We start from the raw sequence: 15,463 nt of genomic DNA, 5'->3' as shown, positions 1-15,463 counted from the left end.
AATATTTCTGTAAGTTGCTATTTTTAAAATGCAAACCTCACATCATCATCATGTCTGCTTTCCCTTCAGGGATTGAGCAAGGCCTCCTTGGGGTAAAGTGAAGAGTCATGAGTCCGACTCCTACATAATACTGCTGGGTTGTTTTTTTCATGTGATTGGGAATGTTTTTAAAGGGGGGGGGGAGACTCCAAGGCCTATTGCAGTGATTCCCAAACTTAATTGACCCACGGCTCCCTTGGCCCATTGGCCATTGCCTGTGGCTCCCCACTGTTAAATTTTTAGGAGGGTGGGGGGGATGTAAGCCCCGGCCTCGGGAGTACTTGCATTTTTCTCCCTGAAAATATTTGGGATGAAGCTGATGAAAGCATTATAATCATATACATAGGGTGTTTTGTATCACCAATGCAGCGCCTCAAATTAAAATATTCCTAGTTACACTTCTTTGCCCATGCCTTTTTTAGAGTACACCCTCAATTTTTTTTATCCCACATACAGTGCTAGATAGCACCCCTATGCATGTAGGCCCCATTGGCGAAGTGCTTGTGCGCTTCAAGAATATTTGCATGCACTTCCATTTCTACCCATGTCATACGTGCTAACACCTGTCTCAGCAGCCTGACTTGTGATTTATTTACCACATACAGCTTTATTTTTGCTGTTTCTTCCCTAAAATTGCCTCCAAATCAATGCAAGCAAAATAAATACCTCAGATTTTTTTGGGGATTTTTTTTAAACAACCTTCTTTCTTGCTTTCAAATATTGGCATTACGTTGTATATGGTGTTTTACTTCCCTGTGCTCAAGGAGAGTGCAGGCCTGTCTCGAAATGTGTTTGTACTGAAATAATGTGTACTGGAAGTACCTATGATTCAAGTACAAATGTCAATACTTAATAGTACTTAGTATGTTTAATAGACGGGACAACTGTACTTTCCTGATAACTTGCAATAGTGTAAAATGCAATCGGTAAAAAAACGAAACTATTAACACCTTGGCTGCTAAGGGTTTTCCCCTCCCGTGCTGGATCCTCATCCAACCCATTGTTCATGACGAGCTCAGCTCGTCATAAGCACAGCTCCACTGTGCCTCATCAAGAGCTGAGCTCGTCATGAGCATGGAAGGGGTTAAAGAGTGTGGCAAAATAAATCAGGCATCTTCTGCTTACTTTGGGAGTGTTGGAACGTGGGGATCCAGTGAAATATGGCGGTCATCTCCCTCAAAATGCCATCAATTAGGATTCTGGGACCTCAGGCTTATTGTGGCCAAGAGACTCCTCACCAAACGCTGGAAACACAGCGAACCCCCACATGTTAAACACTGGCGTGCCTCTTTTGACAATGGGCAAGAGCGGAAAGTACCACCCTCCACAGGGAGAAGGCAGCGGGGCTGAGGAAGTTCCCCACAGCGCAGCTCTGGGACGACACCCTGAGGTCATTCCATCAGGCGTGCCTCGATCAAGGAGTTACCTAGATTCCCTCCCCTCCGGACACGGCTTGGGCGACGGGTGAGATGGAGAGCTGTGCACCCACGCAGTTGTTTCTTATCCGGTACCTGCACACAACATGCTGCACCTGCGTTGCATGATGCCATGTCCCCCACATGGCAACGACCCCGCTCCCTCTTTAGCATAGAGGGCTTGATGCTCATAGCCCATGATCATGTTGGACCCCTGCCACCCAACCCCCACACTGGCTTTCACCTGGAACCAAGGACACATGCCCATGGACACATACGGACGCAACGCTTGCTTCCTTACACCTTTGCATTTTCTTAGATTTTATTCATTTTGCTGTTTCCTTTCTCCTCTTAGTTTTCATGGCCTTCCTGTCTTCTTTTTTGTTTTTTAATTTTACCCCCCTCGCCCCTGTTGGCCAAGTTTCGGTGTCATGGCAGTTTTTCTACTTGACACGCTTGTTAGGATGTTTTGAATAGAGTATCGTATTTACGGGTCCGCCTTAGATGACACACCTCATACCTGCTGTTAGACGAGGGCTAAGGGAACCACGCACAGACAAGGCAAGGTCATATCATGTCACATCCATGGACCCCAGGTTACATTCATACCTGAACTACACGGCTGTACACTCTCTAAAGCGTTTCTACCACATATATTGCTCATACCTGTTCAAGCAACGCCTCGGGATCACTATGTTCTCCCATTGCTTGTCATATTCTCCCTTCCCGATACGGACGTATTGCTTTATAGGGAGGAGGCTCCTCATCGAACATAACATGCCCCCTTGAGAATGTTGATTTACTTCTTCTCTCTTTCCTCCCTTTACCCTACAGGACGCGATGTATGACCAATGTCCCAAAGAACATTATTATTGCTTATGATCATCTTTGTAAATTTATGGGATAGTTTGTTTCATTTCCTGATTATTACGTTGGCATGTACTGTGATTTTGCTCTGAAAAACTAATAAAAGATATTCAAACAAAAAAAAACATGCCATCAATTAAGCACTACGTTTACTGCTTTAGGCGTGCCACTTTCTATATTAAGGTAAAAAGCATCAGAAAAATTCTGCCCTATATTCCAGTTAGTGCAAGGAAAACTGTCATCTCATCACTCATTGTATCTATAATTGATTATTCTAATGGCCTATACTCCAACCTGCAAAAACAACATTTAAACAAATTACAGGTGTTGCAGAATTCAGCAGCCAGACTCCTGCTAAAAATGCCAAAATATCAGCCCCCTACCTCTGCCATAAAAGAACTACACAGGTTGACAGCCAGAAACCACAATACATTTAAAACACTCTGTCTTGCGTATGAGGCCCTACATGGCATTTGTCCAGAATTTTGGGCGAACTCAATTTCATGGTATATTCCTAAGAGGAATCTCAGATCTTTGTGTTCATACTCCGTTACACCTTCCAGGTTCAAGAAAGCTAGATTGGAAGGAACGCTCTTCCTATCCATAGCCGATCTGCACCCTCTTTGCTAGCTTTTAGAAAGCTCCTCAAGACCTGGCTTTTTAACCTGTAATCTCTCAGCATATTCTGTTATTTTGCCTTCTATTAGCACCAAGACACCCTCCGGTAAATGCTGCGCTGTATAAATCTAGGTAAAATAACTTACAATCACCAACATCATGCGTTTAAGTCTACTTAGTTTAACTGAAGCCAACAGACCCTTCAACATTAAATGCATTAAAGTGCTTGGTGCGTGGCTCCCCTGGCTAGGTTTCACGGCTCCCCAGGGAGCCACAGCGCACAGTTTGGAAATCACTGGTCTATTGGCTTTAAACATAGCATTTTTCTCGCACGAACACAATGCATAGAAGACATGCTGCTCATATTTTAGGGACACTAGGTAAATTAGCCTGTATGGAGCATGTCCATCTTTTACTCTCTACCTTTTCACGATCTTAGAAAGAGAGGGAACAGGGTCAAGGAGATTAAGGTCATCATCAACCCTTTTACAGGTTTATGCTTGTTTAGGTTAAGACTGAAGAGGTACAGACCTGTGTATCATGGAGGGCCAAATAGTGTCTCAATGAAACATTTTCTGGTTGCTACTGCTGCCAAACAGATTTCAATCACATCTAAACAAAGTGCTTGATCAGAGCTAGGAACACATATAGAGTCTAGTGCCTCTCTCTGCTGTTAGTAGAACAGTTAGTGTAAAGGGTAAAGGAGATACATGCCAGTAACCGTGCATGTGATTATGTATTCATGTATGTCAATTTGTAAGTGTATATGCATGTGTTTGTGGGTATATGTCTTTGCATGCTTGTGTGTGTCTGTGATGGGGTACAGGTGAATAAATGTCTATGTAGGTTTTGGAGGGAGTCATTCTCTGACATAATGATGAGGGCCCTGTCTAAATGCACCACCCAGTAGTCACTGTAATGGTGACCTTGGCGTAATGGTGTCCTCCTTCACTTATTATTGGCAAACTTGACATGTTTGTAGTGTCTCTTACCATCATAAACATAATGGGGGAATTGTGATCATAAGAGTGACTATCACAGGAATATTTGTGGCCCTTACATTAGCAGCATGCCCTACCTTAGTCTCTACTTGGGTACCCAGCAAAAGGAAATTCTTCTTTATTTATTGCGGGCCCATCTCATACATGTGTGACTAATCCTGGCGTAAGGGTGGCCCCAAACTAATGGTGTCCATCCATGACATATTTGAGACACTCTCGACTAGTTGGAGTTATGCCTGTCATAATAGTGGTCCATAATGTTGAGTTTCTTTAAATATTATGAGCACACTAAATATTCTTGTGTCTATGCCTGGCACAATGGTAGCCTTGCCCTATTGGTTCCCTTTCTGATGTATTGTGAGCACACTTGAGATATTTCTGGAGATTATGAGGTCTTTTTCTCAGGCCCTCAGAAGGTCAGTCTCTATCACCTCTTGACTCTTACAGGGAAGTGAAGATGAGGAGTCAAAGATTACCCTAAATAATAGAGGGGGTTAGAAACCCATGCTATGTATACCCCAGTGAAACTAACACTCTAGAACATCAATGTCTAGTCAATAATAAACTGTATGAAAACATGTACGCAAATAAAGCAGTTCATATTTTTCCTCCTTCTTTTTTGCCTCTCCACCAGAATCCTCATCCTCCTTGCCAGGATGTCCAAAGTCGCTATTGTGAATGATCCTGATGCATTATGGGTGCCTTTTTAATGTAATGTAATGTAAAGGACACTTTTATAGCGCACCTATCACTCCAAGGAGTATCTTGGCGCTCAAACAACCAGATGACACCTGGTTACCATCAGATGTGATTCAATGGTAATTGCATTTCCTAAATGCCTTTTGTGCGACCAGTCGCAATTAGGAAATCCGTTGTACATGCAGTTACTGAATCGCAAATAGCAAATCCGTATTTGTGATTTCCTATTTTGAGATTCCCAAAGCGCGAATTCTACAAGGTAGAAATTGCATTTTGTGCCACCGTATATGCCTTTCGTACATATCGAAAAGGCTATTTAGCATTTCCTAACGGCCCAAAATTGCAATTCAGAACATTAAGCAATGCGAATTGCGTTTGTACATATGGGCTTTGAAATGGTGAATTTCAGTGCGTTTTTGTAGTTTGAAATGTTATTGTTGTCAGGGATATACTCAGCTAACCGTAACATTACTTTAACCTTTGATTTTTTCAGGGAATTTCTACTTTTTGACAAAAACAGATCTTTTTTATCACACTTAACCATAAACCTTTGGTTTTCTGAGGTATATTCAGGTATATATAGATATATCACAGAGTTTGCTCAGGTGTATATATGTATATATATATATATATATATATATGTAGACATACATATTCACTGAAAAACTAAAGTTTAAAGTGAAGTTATAGTTAGGTATGGAAATAATATCTTGCTTTGCATAAACAAACATCAGAAATTTACTGAAAAAACAAAGGTTAAAGTGTTGTTAGGTAAAATTGTCAGTTTAAATGTAACAATTTAAACTAAAAATACTGAAATTTAACAGTCACAGTTATTTCAAGTAACTATACCTCAAGCCCCCGCCATGTACAGTGGTACTAGCAATGATATCAGTTCAGGTATCGTTAGTAACGTTATCAATGATTTAACAGAACATGTTATTAGTGTTGTAAAATGTGAGGTCAGAAGCAGTGCATGGCGAAAGTACAACATATTGTTTCTGATGCCAGGCCCTGTGTCCAATACCTCAAAGCCACCTAACCCCCTGCCGCACATGACATTCGCCTGTTTGCAGCAACCTACCGCAAACATTAATGCGTCGGCCCTTTTAAAAATAATGTGGACTCTTGTGGAAGGTATCCTGGTCTCTGTGCTCCAGTGGGACTACCGTGGGAGTCCTTGGGACCGTGCTGGTTACTGTGGTTTGTGAATTTTTTTTGTTTTAAATGTGGACCTGGGGGAATCTCTCTGGGCCCACCACAAGGTCCAGGGCTCAAGGTACCCCAACATCTTATTTTTTTTTCATTCCCCATGTCCTGAAGTGGCGGCTGCAACCTTTCTCTTCATGTTGCATCCAGCCATTCACAGCACAAGCTACCATGCCTTTTGCTTCTGCAAGAGCGAAGTGGCAAATGAGAAAAAAGCCCTCTTAGCCAATCAGATAGCTCCATAATATGAATTTGCATGATCGCGGGGCTCTTGGGAGAGTCCCGCCAACCCAATCATCCAGCTTTACAACGTTTTTGTCCCTTTACTTTTCAAAACTACTGAACGAATTTGCAGCAAGTAACAAAAAGCATGCTTTCTAGATCAAGATCTAGCTTTCTGCCAAATTTGGTGTAATTCAGTCGCTATATCGTTGATACATTTTCCTATCGAAAATTGTTTGGGGAAATTGCATTTTGAGATCCCCCATTTTTCTTGGCTGCTGCTTGACAGATCCCCTCCAAAAACTTTCAGGAAGAAGCTGAGAAGGATGAACTGTTTTTTTGGGAAGTTTTGTGAATATCCGTCAACCGACGCCAAAGTTATTAGCAAAATAAGTTGCCGCCAAACAATCGAACTGCCTAGCCAACTTCAGATATCTATACATTTTGAACCCTAATTTACTGAAATCTACTGAATAAATTTACACAGAATCACAAAAGCGCACTTTGTGAGTAAATATTTAGCTTTCTGCCAAATTTGGTGTAATTCCGCTCAACCATTTTATCTATATTGCTATTCAATATTCCAATGCAAAATTGCATTGGAAAAACATGTTTTGGGACCTCCCCTTTTTCTCAGACCCCTCCTTGAAGCATTACCCCAAAACTTTACAGGAAGTAGCTGAAGTGGATGAGACATTTCCCAGGAATGTTTTGTGAAGATTAATCAAACTGCATCAAAGTTACCGGAAAACCAAAAATTTGATTTCCTATGAAAATGTATTCCTAACTATAACTACCCAATGGCGACTATCAGTGGGTACTATATATTCTATGACTATAACTATGTGGTAGGCACACAATTATAGCCTAAGTTTAACTCCAGGTACCACTGGAGGACAAGATAACTAGGCATCATTTAATTTAATTCAATGTAATTTCTAAAGGTATGTTCTGATATTACATTGTTGCAGTGGAAGGCCTATCCCTTTTTTTAATGGGCATGTATTTCATCTCATTGGCAGTATGCTGCTGAGCTTACAAACTTCTCATTTGGTAATTACCCCATGCAAATATACTTATGTATGGCAATGGTTTTACCAAAGGTGGAGAAAAACATTAACCCTTTTCTAAAAGTTATATCAATCATTCACTGTTACGGCTTTTCTGGTACTTCTGAAGGGCAGTTAAATATTTTTGGCATTACAAGGTGGAAAATATTTTTATGCAGAGCTGGAAAATGTTAATATATTGAACAAGAAGCAAAGGATCTTGGCTTAGTCTTACTAAAAACGAATCTGTGTGCATGCTTTAAGTACAATAACATTAAATCATATGTTCCTAGGAAGCTTTGCATCTAATGGAAGAAATCAAAAGTCGTCTAAGTGAAGAAGAAGGGCAGTGCCAATCAACCTTACAGGGTAAATGGGAGGAATGCAAACCATGCCTGGAAACCTCGTGTTTGATATTCTATACCACAAATTGCATTGAGGGGACCTCCAAATTTACAAGCACGGTAAGAAAATGATCTATTCTACTATATTTTCCTATTATCTATTATCATATAATGTGCAGTTGTGTGCGCAATTAAAAATGTCCTCTATAAGTCAAAAGAGACAGAATTATATTTATACTTTAGCACTGGATTTAAACTGGTGTACTATAAAAAACTCCGACCCAAAACCCTAGCACCTGTTTTCACAAATGGGGCTTATTTGACAATAGCTCAAGGAATCAAGATTAGATAGCATGTGTTAAATGTCCGTTATTACTGGGGTACAGCATCCATTTTAGGACATCCTCATTCCTCAAGCCTTATTCATACTTTTCATCCCTCTTTCTCATCCATAATCCCTACTTCTCTTCCATCATTCCTCATTCTCATCTCTACTTCTCATCCATGAGCTGGATGAGAAGTAGGGATGATGGATGAGAAGTAGGACTGATGGATGAGGATTAGGTACGAGAAGCAGGGTCAAGGGATGAGAAGTAGGGATGATGGAAGGGAAGTAGAAATTAGTGAGGAATGTCTTAAAATAGATGATGTACTGGGGACAAGTCATCAATTCATAAATAAGTAGCAAGCAGAGCAGAATGGTAGTCACTATCTAATTCGCAACTCGTTTGAAGAATCCGCAGAAAGGATATTAAAGGCCAGATTTACTAACATTTTGCGTCATGGCTGCACCACTTTTGTGGAGCGTCCATAACGGAACATGCTAGTAGGTATTTAAAAAGCCACTCAAGAGGTGATTTGCGCCACCTAACATGGCTTTGTAAAATAAATGCAACGCAATACAGAGGCTTTCCCTGCATTGCATTACATGTAATTCTAGGAGGTGTTCTATGGGTGGAACATGGGCATTCCCATGCATCTAACCATGGATTTCACGCAATGCCAAATTTACAAGAGTTTGTAAACTTGGGATTAAGTGAAATCCCTTCACCTCTCAAAGGATGGCATAACGAGAAGAACAATCTTTTTTTCTCCTAGATATTTCCTCTTTATATGTGTGCTGTAATATGCAGCACACACACAAAGAGAAAAATGCCTCAAGAGATTGTTTTTGTGCCGGAAGGCATGCTTTCCTGCATGAAAACAATCCTCCTTGTAACGCAGGCACCCTTGCACCATGGTGCAACGGTGTCTGCATTGGAACTAGCCTGCCTGAAGTGCACCAGTGCAAGGAAAGGACAGGAATCCGTCTTATGATGTTAAATATGATGCACTCCTGCCCTTTCCCTTTCACACAGCACAATGCAGCAAGGTGGCTTGCTGAGTTGTGCTGCATTAAGGTATGTTAAATATGCCCCTACATGCTCTGAACAAGCCCACACCAGATGCCAATGAATCAGGTACAACCTCCAAATAAGTCTTAAACTCCTACATGCTTCTTTCAGATGAGTGTGGTTTGGATGGCAGTGGAAATATGGTCCCACGATCTACACAAATTTTAGCCTCATGGGCGCTCATCTAATTACGACCGTATGCTGAGATTTAAAAAACCATGCTACATGACGAGCTGGGCTCGTCATCAGCGTGCGAGGAGGCTACACCATGACGAGCCCAGCTCGTCATGAGCTTGGAAGGGGTTAAGATGCATGAAGACATTTGAGATGCAAAAAGTTTTTTAGAAAGAAAGGAGTGGAAATGCAAGCCTCACAAAAGGTGCTCTATCGGGTCTTAAAAATATTTAGATGGTGACTTCACATTTATAGGTTGGGGTACATATTTTAAATAAGAAATAAAAGAATCATTGCAGTTTTGCATGCATGTGGAGTAATAAGAATAGAAGCAGAACACTGCTATTGTTGTAGCTCACATGCAACTTAAGCAGTGTTAGTTGTACTTTTCATGGACTTTGTTAGACGCATGTTTGTGGAATTGTTTCGGTCCACAGCACAGACACTTAGACAGTATTTAGATTCTTTGCTGTGTGATGATATGGCAATGGTGTCTCTTGTGTAATAAGTAAATAGGAAGCCTTAGTTCACCTCATTTCTCACATTTTTTTATTAATGGCTTTTTGCTGAATTTTCAATAAACTGATTAAGAAATTGACTAGTTTCACGAGTAAACATGGCCAATTTAATGTAACCCCTTCTCTTTATGCTTTGATAATTTATTTTAAATTATTTATTTAAAAGAATTATATTTTCATCTGTAGATGTGATTGTCTGTTTTGAACTGATGAGCATGATAGACTCTAGTAACTAAAAGTGAGCTAATAAAGATTTTAAATTTGGCAATGATGACTCAGTGAGAATACAACATACTTAAATGTGAGCATGTTACGGTCATCCTTGCCTTTAAGAACTGTGTGTGATGTGCCCTTATAACCCAGCCTCTTACCCATAATCTCTTTTCCCCATCACATTCTTGAACTTCAACTGTTTTAACAAGAAACTGTGCAAAGGTGAAAATGACTTCAATCTCCTGAACTATTTGTAGGCTGTCTTGTTTTAGTTTTAAACCTAAAATTCCTGATAAAACACCACTGAAAAGGAAACAGCCCTCATCAGTGTAAACATATAAACATCGATAAACATTTGCACAACCACAAACTAAAATGCCATTCAAGGAAAGTAAAGTGAGAGAGAATGAATAATTTTCAGGTTGAGCCTAGGCAGCACATGCACTGTCTCTTCGAGACATTCTTTATTCACTATATGAGCTTACAGCCCACCCATTGCCTTTTTATTCATCCCTTCAATTTTTATTCAAAAATGCTTGTTTGCTAATGGTTTATCCTTCCTCTCTGTCCCTCCTTTTTGTGTTCAGTTTCCTCCAGCAGAGCACCGTTCAAATACTGTTAACATTACACATGTTTATGTGTTCATTTGGGGGACTATTGTTTTTTTCCTTGATTCCTGCTCGTGTCACTGTTTGCCCATCTTCAGTGGTTCAGCTTAGGCACCTGTCACTTACTTACCCTGTCCCGTTCAAATACTGATATGAAATGTTAAGTGCTTCAGACGCCCTCCAGTCACGCATGCAGGCATCAAGGGTGTTGCAGTCCGATCGGTGCAGAAGAGTGCATTTTAAAAAAACATCACCGGCCATCCAAGCAGACAGTCACAACTTGCAGGACTGTCACTCATTCTGATGACTGGCCAGCATACACTAGAGACTAGAGATGAATCAACAAGCGTGGTGGCAGCAACCACGCAAGCAGTGCAGAAATAAAAGTCTCTCTCTGAGCCAGCCGCGGCCCATGCAGGTAAGAGCGGCGGGGCCGGGTATGGGGTATTTTGACAGACAACATTTATTTAATTTTCCCTCGTGGTCATCTGTCGAATATCCCTCAACCCGACCCAACTGCTCTTACCTGCGGCAGATGCGCTGAGCACCCTCAATGAAACTGCCTGTCCAGGAAGTACAAGGCCACGAAAATCATCAGCAGGCCTGCCCAGGCCAGCACTTCAGACCCATATCACCACACTGCTGCAGCCCCATGACCCCCGGCCCAGCACGGCCAAAAACTCTCTCTGTCTCAGCCTGGCTGCAGTGACCCAGGATGCACTTTTATGGCACAGTCACAGGTGAGTCAAGCACAGCTAGCCCTGATATTCAGTGCATTTGGAAACAACGTCTACCAGATTGTGTGTCTAAAGGGGTCAACAATATTTTATAACTGTTTTGTTGTTCATCCATCTTGGTAACTTACATTTACATATAAAACTCACAATTTTAAGAAATAGATGCGAAATGCCTCTCGTACGTTATGAAACCTCGATTTGTTACTGGAATCACTGTAGATCATTGTGTTTGTGTAACCAGGGAGAAACACAAATGAATCCTGGCCTTCCAATTTCCGGCTTTGCAGCAGTTTCAAGATCTTTTTACAACTTCTCATTTCTCAGAAGTTTGTAATGTCTGATATTTAACTCTTTCTATGAACTCCATTGATTAGTTTTACTTGTGAGAAAGTGTCACTCTCAGTGTCACACATTTTGCATTTAAATGTCACTCATAAGTACCCTGAAATAATGCAAATGTCACACATAAGCAATCTGAAACCTTGGCAGCTATGGCAGTTTGGCATAATTCACTCTCAGTCCCTGCCCACTCCAAAGATTCCATCCAAGGCCCGTCACACTGGCCCTCGCAATCAGCATGAGCAGTATGGCCCAGGGGAGGTTGATCCACCAGCAGAAGATTCCTCAGTCTCGGTTCCACTTGCCCAGAAAAAGTGACCAGGGATGGATCCCCGCTCTCCCCTCACCGGGCATCCCTCTCGACCAGGGATGGTCCCCACTCTCACCCCCAATCGCCGGTCCCCTAGACCAGGGCACCACCGCTCTCCCTGTCCGTATGTTAAAGGGGGGTGTATGGGGTGGGGAATCAGCAAGCCACACCTAGCTCCAGTAGGCCTACATTCAGCCAGGTCCATCAGGGGCAGGCCCCCGAGAGAGAACCGGGACAGCAATGTCTGCCCCGCCGGTGCCCCAGAGGGTCGCTGCACAGCGGGTTAAAAAAGGCGATGGACAGCCAACCAGGCATTCAGTCCAGGGACCAGCCGATCGCTCCGCTCTCTTTATGCCCAATCACCTTCTGGCCTCAAGCGCGGGGTCCCGGCCCGCCGATGGTCCTCCTCTACACCAGTGCTCTCCTTCCTGCCTCTAGGGCACTGCAGAGTAAAGATGTCAGCCCCACAACCCCAAAAGCTGCATCTGTCCGACTCTCTCAGAGGCTTCTTCCTACCGAGCTGGGATTAGGCTGCCATTTTGGAGGAACTTCGTCCTCCGCATCGTGCTCCTCTGCGCTCCCTCAGCCCTCAGTGCAATCGGTCTTTGGGCCAATGGGCCCCAGCCACCAACTCAGGCAATTATCAGAAGCCGAGGATTCTGAGTGAGGATTCTGATTGAGGTTCTAAAATGCAACCGCCATCCTGGCTGCCGGGCCACGCCCCCCTAGATGTTCTATTTTCATTCTTCATGTTTGCAAACATACTCTTCCTTTCAGAAAAAAGAGCTGTGTTTCAATGTTTTAAGTGGTTTGCAGTAAAGGTGATGGTGTGACTATGTAATATTACACCTCAGAGTTCCAAAATCTTATGAAGGAACTCAGCCTTCAGCTTCGTTCCTCTATAAGGCTATGGAATTCCTCAGTGACTTGCAATATCCTTATAATGTAGGGCAAGGGGTGTAGGAAAGTAGGATCTGATTCTTATGGTTACCCCCACTTTTTGCTTGCTGTTTCACTGTTTTTGACCAGTCTGACTGGGATCCTGCTAATCAGGTCCCCAGTCTTTCTGCTTTCTCCTTTAAATTGTTACACATGTACTTTGGTACACTCCAGATTGGATACTGAGGTACTCTTATAAGTCCCTAATATATAGTCACCATGTACCCACTGCATAGGTACCCCAGAGGACTCCCAGAGGCTGAAGCATGTATTATGTCACCCATGAGAGGCCATGCAAAATGGAACTACAGGTCTGCTACTGCAACTTGTGTATGGTGCTTGCACTACTTACGTTAGATATAGGTTTACTATATCTATAGGTCACTACATTTAAAACTTATAAGTCACCCCGATTGCTGGCCTTATAAATCCTGAAGGCAGAGTGTTGGGCTTTTAGTGAGAGGGTGCCCCTGCATGAGTAGAACCCCTCTACAGCCTTCGGAGACCATTCTCCCGGGTTGACTGTGACTCAGCCGGACATATAGGTAGAGGTGCATTATAACATTGCAGTAAATGCTATCTCAAAAACGGCTGCATAAAAACATATTGTGTTTAGTATCAAATATCTTGGAATCATACCTCCACACAGGTAAATGGTGTGGGAGGTATGATTCCACCCTTCAGAAACGAGCTTCTTGGGGTCACTGGTCTATCCAGTGCCAGCCTTATCGACCTGGACAGCACAAAATTGATGCTGCCTATGAGAGACAAAGGTAGCACAATAGGCATCCTGTCACAGGGAGGTGTGACCACCTACCAGAGAAGATTTATTGTATTGGGGCTGGGTGGGTGCACTCTGAGAGTGCCTGAAAGTCTGCACTTGGGGCACATTTAGTATCCCTGTGCATAGTCCAGCTCAAAACTGTTCTGGGAGCCATTGGCTCCTGCTCTGGGGCGAAACTGGACAATGGACATGGGTGTAACAACCCCTATGTCCGGACCCTTCCATAGGAGGGTCCCCCGAATCTGTCCAACCCTCTCCCGTGGGTACAAAAGGGCTTACCTTGCTGTAAGACTTCAGATTTTACGTGGACAAGATTCTACAAGAAGAAACCACTGACCTTCGACGGTCTGGACACTCTGGACTTCGCTGGACTTCGACTGGGTCCGACTTCGTCTCCCTCTCCATCTAAACCTTTGTCTTTGCCCTTGCTCCATACCGAGTCCATGCAGGACCTGTGGTGCACTAAGGACAAGTGAAGAATCTCCCTTGGAGTGAAGGAGTCACGCCCCTGCAACTGCAGGCACCTAAACTAAACTGTCAGGTCTGCTGCTCCTGAGCTCCTGTGGACTCCGAAGATTTCAGCAAAACAAGAGGTGGGTTTTTGAAGCTCCCTGAGGTAGATCTGCCCTCTCAGCACGTTTGAGGCCAGTATCCCTTGTGGAGACTGCGTAACCCAAACCCCTGTGCACCACGTCCATTTGTAGTGCATATGCTTGTTAGCAATTCCCGAGCTTGTGCATTGGACTCCCTGTAGTCCTGACCCATAGCAGTATTTGCACCAAAGAACTACGGCCTCCTCGCGCCGAGTGCTCCGTGGGCTGGTACTTTGCATTTTTGCTCGAGGTCCCCTTGCGACTTCTGGTACGTTGGCCTGTGGGTCCCCCTGAGGGTCATCTTGATTTCTGTTGGCGTCCCTGGTTGCTCCAGACGTGCTCTGACTCCTCATTGCTTGGTGAGTCTGCTGGACCTTGCTGGTCCACACCGTAACCTGCTAGATCTTCCTGCCTGGGTTGCTTGTTGGTGCTCCAGCCAGACACCGACCCGTCAGCACTCGACATCCTTCGTGGGACAGCTCACCTCCATCTCCTGGTTGTCCTCAACGTCTCCTGGTCCTCTTGGCTGCACCTGAAGCACCCGACATCGATGGGCATTTGTCTACAGAGCCCCTGGTTACTCTGAAGTGACCCAGACTTTATCCCTTCTGCTTTCAGGTTCCTTCCTTCCAGAATTCAGGCTCGGATTCCTCTGAACCCTTTTAACCTTTACAGCAGCAATACTTCTTCACAGCCCTCCATTGAGAACAACGGCGGTTTCCAACAGCACTCCGGACTTATGTACCCGGCTCCTGAGAGATCGGTAACACAGGTACTACGGAATCCACGGGTGGGGTGGCTCTCCAACCTCTTAAGTTCCTAAGGGTTTGCTCGATTCCTCCTAGAAAGGTCCTTAAACTTTAAAACTGCAACTGCGACTTTCTCATAAAATTGTACGGAGCCCGCGGTCGTGTTGGCACACTGCACCCATCCTCCTTGGGGTCCCTATCTATTCACCTTGGGTGGTTCCTTGGGGTCCCATTGATTCTACATGCTCTAGACTGTGTCTTGACCCAAGTCATGATTGTTATACCACTATTTTAGTATATGATTTGGTCTCCCCCTGGAGCCCACTGTCATTGTGCTACTTATTTACAACTGTTCTATTGATCTCGTATTGTGTGCTTTGTGTTCTATCCTCGTGTAGAGGATACTAGAGAGTGTTATATTTTTATATAACTACTGTATGGTTCTCCTTTCATTTAGTCAATATAGGAGGTGATATTCTAGTAAAACAAGCTGCTTTACATTCCTTCAAGATTAAGCCTGAAGGCTGCTCTCCACAGCTACCACTAGGATAGCTTTTTAAAGGTTATCTTTGACCTCATACATAATAAGGGCCGTTTGGACCGGTGCAAGGTGCCCACTTTAATTAGTGGACAGCATATACC

At 43.4% G+C, this 15,463-nt stretch overlaps 1 protein-coding gene across 1 annotated transcript in view; it reads left to right on the top strand.

The window, feature by feature from the left end:
• CLUL1 (clusterin like 1) overlaps window positions 1–15,463 on the top strand; it is a 126,995-nt gene that overhangs the window by 68,700 nt on the left and 42,832 nt on the right. Inside the window, exon 3 of the mRNA XM_086917976.1 lies at window positions 7,413–7,583. Within this exon, the coding sequence (XP_086774102.1) occupies window positions 7,413–7,583 (171 nt within the window). The remainder of the gene's footprint in view (window positions 1–7,412; window positions 7,584–15,463) is intronic.

This window comes from Lissotriton vulgaris, chromosome 4_1, assembly GCF_964263255.1.
Source record: "Lissotriton vulgaris chromosome 4_1, aLisVul1.2, whole genome shotgun sequence".
NCBI lineage: Eukaryota > Metazoa > Chordata > Amphibia > Caudata > Salamandridae > Lissotriton > Lissotriton vulgaris.
The sequence above is the reverse complement of the archived record's forward strand: the minus strand, read 5'-3'. Positions and strand labels throughout refer to the sequence as shown.